General features: G+C 31.4%; 1 protein-coding gene across 7 annotated transcripts in view; it reads left to right on the top strand.

Annotated features, from left to right (window-relative positions):
• The window catches only part of LOC108725037 (glycogen synthase kinase-3 beta), a 55,502-nt gene that overhangs the window by 29,440 nt on the left and 18,889 nt on the right, over window positions 1-7,173 (top strand). For 2 of the 7 annotated variants that reach the window (XM_018451797.1, XM_018451795.1), the window contains exon 1: window positions 3,280-3,684. The exons of 3 other annotated variants lie outside the window; for them this stretch is intronic. In XM_018451797.1, the coding sequence (XP_018307299.1) occupies window positions 3,498-3,684 (187 nt within the window). In that variant the 5' untranslated portion in view covers window positions 3,280-3,497. Of the gene's footprint in view, window positions 1-3,279; window positions 3,685-7,173 lie in introns of those variants that run through there. 2 more of the 7 variants (XM_018451799.1, XM_018451796.1) reach the window with 1 other exon arrangement.

The following is a 7,173-nucleotide window of genomic DNA, read 5'->3' as shown; positions in this document are numbered from 1 at the left end:
GAGTATCCAATTTTTTATACCATTGTTTTCACTTTCTCTTCACTTTTACCATTTCTTTTTAAGCAATTTGAAGTATTTTTTCTTAATAAAAAATTAAAACGCTAAAAAAAAGATAAAAATTAATTTATTTGTAATAATTAATAATCACATACAATATATAATATAAATACATTAATTTATTCTATTTTACGAAATTTACATTATTTATTAAGATTTAAATTAGCACTTATATCGAGCTCAGTTAAATAAGACAAGGCTATTTACAGCTTCAAGTGCGAGTTATTAATATGTATCATTATGACGACGAAGGATATACGCTATGATTAGAGATTATTGCGACACTATAGCGATATTATCGATGTACGTCATTATCATAATTTAAATATCTCGTTTAATGGACGTAAAACTTAATCGAACGTGAAAGAAATATTTATAACACACTTGAATGATTTTGCCTCATTTTGCATAAAGCTATTTTGCATGAGCGTCGACTGCAGATAAATTTTCCGCGAATGAAACTTCCACTTTTTCCGGTCTAATAATGTTATAAGTCTATAATTTTCTCGCGGCTCCATCGTGAAATTAATACAATTCGAGTATAATAGCAAGACATTGCGATGAATTATTACATGTGCGATTATAAGAAAACGTAATATCAAGATGTAAAATAATTATCTCTCTACTATAATTATACGAAACAATTTTTGTGAAAAGAAAAGGCGTATTGTATTTATTATTTTATTAAATCTATAATCTTATATGTGTAAGAGCATCAAATATTTCAAAGCATTTTATTGCATAATTATGAAATATTTTACTTAACAATGTTATATTTATGTATTACAATACATATAATTTATTATCTTTCGAGTACATTGTAAGACCACATCGTGATCCGTATTCGTGCCCTACATTTAACGTATTTAATACAGGAAGAACTCTCTTGAAGATACTATCACGAGCCAACAATCACGTAAAATCACGTGGTAAATGTAAAACGCTAATTAATTCGCTTTTATCTGATTTCAACTTTTTATAGACCGAGAATTTCAATTCTGCGGGAAGACTCGGCCCTCGCCGGAAATCGATCTAACAGAAATGGTATCTCTTTATCTACAACCGTGCGGTACCGTTTCGGTAGACTGTTCGCCTTATTTCGTCTTATCAGTAATCGAATCAGCAGCACAAATTCCTGGGACGGACGAAAGTCGAGTCTAACGGCTCGGATGCGATCGACATGATTATTCACTTTCCCGGCCAAACGTTTATTCTCTTCCGGCTATTCCTCTCTTTTTCCCTCTCTATACCACTTGCAGGGTCGGTTATGCACGGTATTAGAGAACTATCGTTTCGAATTCTAATGTTTCAGTTAATCAGAATTCAAATTCATGTCGAGGAAATATGACTAGCAATTGACCGCATTTATTTTGCAACTGTCGGAAATTTTTCTCGCGCTGATTGAATTATACTTTTAGATCTAAGAGAGTAGTTCTATCTCAAGAAAAAAAAAAATTGCAGAACGTTTACGTTCTGCAGAACGCGGCTATTGAATAACTTTTAATGCTAAACGGGAAACAATTGGAGAAAAGGTTTCTGAAGGAGAAACTTTATTTTGAAACATAACATGAATGAAAAACACGGATTTTATATTCTTTGTTATGGTCAAATTTAAAAAAAATTCATTCTACTTTACCAAGATACGTCAGACGATAATTATTGTACAAGATTATAATTATTATACAGACAGAAATATATTGGAAGACAAAGGGTTGACCCGGCGCTGCTCTCCCACTGCGTCATCTTGAACGACCAACGCGGCGCAAGTGAAGGCTCAATCGGCGGCGTGGTTGGCTTTAGTCGCGTGCCGGTAGTCCATCGGGAATCAACGCAGCGTACACTGCGTGTAGTCGGCTCGGATCGGCAGTGGTCCCGTTTATCAATCACGTCGATCCGACACAACGTGTGATCTCACCGCGCTTCGAGTTAATAATTAGTATCAAACGCCGTTCAAAAACGCGAAGTAAGTGCGCATCTTAGAAGAGAAAGAAAGGAATCTTTGTGAGTTCAAATCAAGCGATTGAATCAGTCGACCATCGATCTCTCTTGTGAAGAAATGTGAGGATATTACAAGTGAAGATTAAGCGATCAGCGTGACGGTTAATCGTTATTGATTACCTTTGAGAAGACAGACTTGAGTGATGGAAGTTTAATATTTCAGTGTAGAAAAAAATGTAAGACACTTGTTAATTTGAACATAAGTGGTTGAAGATTCTTGTAGCAAGACAAGAGATATTTTCCGATTGCGATATTGCGGTATATCATAATCAGTCTATCTATCGCGAAAAAGATCTCAAAAACTTTTAAAAACTTATTTAAAATATACCTTTAATCTTTTAAGTGTCAATAACTAATAATTTTTATAAAGATTGAAGACAATTATTTACCGATTATACAATATTATAGAAGACTGAAGTAATTGATTATCGCTGCGAAATAATCGCATAATGATGATGTAAAGGATATAAAACTGATACATAACAGCAATCATTAATAATTTTTGTGAGAACAGTAAAGTATTAGAAACAATATCAACAAGTCTTTATCGATATTAAAACTTGGAATAAATAAACGCGAATTAAATAGATATATATAACGAATTAGTGTGTGAGATAACAATATGAAACTTAAAATTTTTTTAATTAATATACATCATTAATTTGAGTGCCAATTTTTTATATGAATAGTGATCGAGAATAGATATTTTCCGATTCTGTATGGAAAATAAAAATTGGTTATTTTGAAGAAAGAAATATAAATGATTATTGAACTTTGTACTACGCGAACATTCGTGATATTCGATTTTCGTGATATTCGCGACTTGAGTAATCGTCGATTCTGCAAGTTTGAAGATATTGTGGAAATTATTTCGTATTAAGAACGCATGAAAAAATACTACAAATGTTTTTAGAGAGGCAACCTAGAATACGAAATATATAATGATATATTTAAATAAATTATATGAAAATTCTAAAAAAATTATTTATAAATTACAATTCTTCAAATATAAATTAATTCTCTGAACTAAAGTACCAAAATAAATAAGTTAAGATGGACAAGTTCTACGAATCGAAACGAATATACAAATATGTATCAATAATATAGGATAACTTCTATCTGTGATCCAAAACATTAAAAGCATTATAATAATAAGCATATTGATCTGTAATATAAAAAGGAATAATAAAATTTAAAATATATAATAAAAAAACAATAGAAAAAGAACTATATATTCGAAAAACGATAGTAGATAATTTCTGTGACACAACATAATTAACCAAGGAGAACTAGTTGAAATCTAGTCTTTTATTTTGAAGAACTGAGTGGTATGATGAAAATCCGATTTTGATCTCGATATTTCAAAATATGAGACGGAATAAAAACGAAGCATAATCGTGATACATCGTGGAACTTTTCGATAATTAATCGATCTCTAGATCATGGCTCCAGCAAATAATCTCGATTGGTCAGAACCGTGTCAGCAATGGCGATATCCAAAATTCTGTCCAACGGCGACTGGACAGAAAAACGAGCGTCCTAAGAGCGCTGTGGAATTGGGTGGCAAAGAAGCCAACACTGCATATAAAAAATTCTGCAAGTTCTTACGCCGACTAAGCAGCAAGAAACGTAAGTTTATCGAACGATCGATGTACCTTGTGTGTGTATAAGCACATTAGTATTTCATAAGTTTATTTTATTATTAGATTTATAAAGTTTTTACATATTTTGAAATATTATAGAAACATGATTAATCTTTATTAAACTGAAATTTTAAATTAATTATTATTGAATAATGAGAAATATTATTACGTCTATTATAGTTGATGTAAAAATTTATTGTACAGGGTATAAAAAAATACAGCACTTTTATATATATATATATATATATATAATATAGACAAGTTTCGTATTTAAAATATTTTATAAAATATAAAATCTCTCGTTTTATTTTTCACGATATTTTTATGTAAAATGAGAAAGATTGATTTCTACAAAAGATGTTTAATTTTATTGCAAAAATATAAATAAATCCATATTATTATAACTAAAATATATTTTATTTTTTATATTATATAATTCATTTTTCGATTTATGTTGATTACTGATTATTTACTACGAGGTATTTACTACTTGCTATTTAAGTGCCGAGCAGCTTTTTTTAATCTTGTATAATTATCACACAGTTCAATTAAATTTATTAATTAAAGTGAAATTTATTGAACAGTTAATTACATGCGTGCGTACACATACACATATACACAGAATAATTGAAAAAAATTTAATTAAAATTCTATATCTAAAGATTCTGGTTCTAAATAAAAGAACTTATTTATATATGTGTGTTAGAAGCTCTTTGTTAATATATTATTACTTATAAGTGCTTCAATTTTTTTCTCAATAGTTCTGTGAAATTTTCTTGTACATTGTCATCAAAAGAAACCGATATCGCCTTCATCTTATTCTTCCGAGAAAAAGTCCACTGCTCATCGACGCGTTTCGGAGTGTCATTCAATTTCCAGGACGATTTCTCGCTAATCTGATTTCTTCGAGCGATGGACCGATTTCCACGATGACGCGTTTAATAAATGTCGTCAAGTATACCGCTTTGTGTATCGAGAGCGCGTGATCCTCTGACATTTACACCGCCTCTTGGCGGTGCCGTATTTACTCTTGGTCGCACCTACCGTGTGTGATGTAGTTTTTCTGTCTATTCGAGAGTGAGATCAGATCGAGAAAGCAGGAAAAAGAGAGAGACGAAAGGGTTTAAGGGAAAGTCGATGGGTATCTGTTATCCTCGATATTGCTTCACGCGAAGCGTCGAGGGAGGTTCTTTCCGTTACGGTAACAAACTGAATATTAATTGTAAAATTTATGTAAATGACAAATAAATATGTTTTGTAGTCATACAAAGTAATGTAATGAAGTGTGATAATAAATCTGATATATTCCGTGTAGGCAATAAAAATGATTACCTATTGTATTAAAATTAACAAGTACTCACAACACACTGATGAGTTTTTAAATACTTTCTTTAATATTCTTTTTTCTATATATATTTGATTCCTATGTATTGTAAATTAAATTATACAAAAATTGAAATCATTTTATAATATTATAATTATGATTGTATAACAGTATCTTATAACTAATCATAGTTGTACTGATAATAGAACATTGTAAAAATCTTAGAATATGTCACACAAATCGCATTCAGCAGGTCTAATCATAAAACATTGCTCTGAACTCTATTGTGCCGCTTTTCTCTGGCTTGATTAATCCCTCGATTAATCCCTTTTTTTATTATCTATGCGGCCTATTTCGTTAAACCGAGCACGATTGCCTCTGACAACAAAGAAACCTTCGGTATAACGAGGGACGCCCCCTTAAGCCGCGCGAAATGCCACCATAAGGACCGATATGTATGTTAGATATTTTCTGAAGCTTTCTTGCTTCACAGGTAGGGGCTGCACACTACGGGAAAGGTCGAAGTCTCCTCCGATGCGCGCGTAACGCGATAAAAGGGTCCGCAGCGTACGCGATGCAGCTGCAGCACCGCTTCGTTGCGCTTTTTGTCGCAAGCTGGATTTAGCTAGCTAGCTAACTAGTCGGCTGGATTTTCTAGCCTCGACTGTCGCTTGACCCATTTCCTTCACACGATGGATAAGCGCGATGTTTACTCGATTTTTTTTTAGTCCCTTTCAAGAACCTTGGTAATTATTCTGAGGTTCTATCTGATTTTCTCGAAATTTTTAGTAGTAACATTTTTAGTAGAAACGTGCAAAATATTATTAATTAAAATAATTTTTTATTACTATATTTCTCGGTTTATACTTGAAAAATATAACAAGGTGTATCTTGGTAAAAAGTACAAAAATATATTATAAAATGAAAGGATAACGTGAGATGGAGTTCATTTAAATATATAATAAAAAATGAATAAATAAAATAAAATAAATATAAACGTTTATATGATTTATCTGAAATTATTTTATTATATTATATTATATATGTTTTTTTTTTATATTATTTGATCTTTACATTGTTATTTATATCTATTTGATTTTTCTAAACATATTCTTCTAGAATATCTTCTACACATCATGATTTAATTTAGCCGGTGAGACACACTCAGTATCTTGCCAATGCAGCGACACTTCGTAGAAACGCGACAAGATTTCTTTCAAACTTGCTTCACTGTTCAATTCTCATGATGATAAACCGGCGACAAGATTTTCATATCTGTCGTCGGTGGTAATCATGTGTCTCTCGCGTACGATGTGTAACCCACATTTCGAAATGAGTTGCTATCGAATCGCTTGTCACATCTCGCCGTAATGAATGAATGATATATAAATTCTTTCCATGACTTATTATATCTACAATTAATAATAATAAACATACACAATTATAAGTGAATTCTATTATAAAGTCTGTTCTTTATCGAACAACTTCCTAAACTAATGCACATGGTGCAATATCTAAGTTGTAGTATGTGAAACAAATTATTTCTTTTCAATTTATTGCGCCAGTTTGCACGAATTCAAAGAGTTCACCAATAAAGAATAGACCTATTGATTATTTAAAAAAGTTTTGTATTAGATATCAAAATCTAATCGATATTAATCTCATGAAATAGACAAAACAAATGATATACTCGCGATCTTCAGTCTATAGTTGACAGTAAATAGTTCAAATGTTGCGAATAGGTCTGTTTTTTTATTGCTGCACTCTCTGAACTGGTGCACACGGTGCAATAAGTTGAAGTGAAACAAATATACGTTTGTCTCACTTCAACTTATTTGCCGTATGCATCAGTTCAGAGAGTGCAGCAATAAAAAAACAAACCTAATATGTCAGAAGATAAGACATCATCCACGTGGAAAGTGATCGTTCGATGTATTCATAAATCGGAAGCCTCATACTCACCTTCGAACTCAAAAGAAGGTGATTCTTTATTTTCAATTGATAGAATTCTCAATCAAAGATGTTTCAACTTTCTGTCAATACCAAATATAATTTTTATAGAAATTAAATTTATTTAACCTCTTTTTATTGTTAAAGTGACGATGAAGTTACACACACACACACACACACACACACACACACACACACACA

Source organism: Mycetomoellerius zeteki, unplaced genomic scaffold (genome assembly GCF_001594055.1).
Source record: "Mycetomoellerius zeteki isolate Tzet28-1 unplaced genomic scaffold, Tzet1.0 scaffold322, whole genome shotgun sequence".
Classification (NCBI taxonomy): Eukaryota; Metazoa; Arthropoda; class Insecta; order Hymenoptera; family Formicidae; genus Mycetomoellerius; species Mycetomoellerius zeteki.
This window is presented reverse-complemented; position numbering and strand designations above follow the sequence as displayed.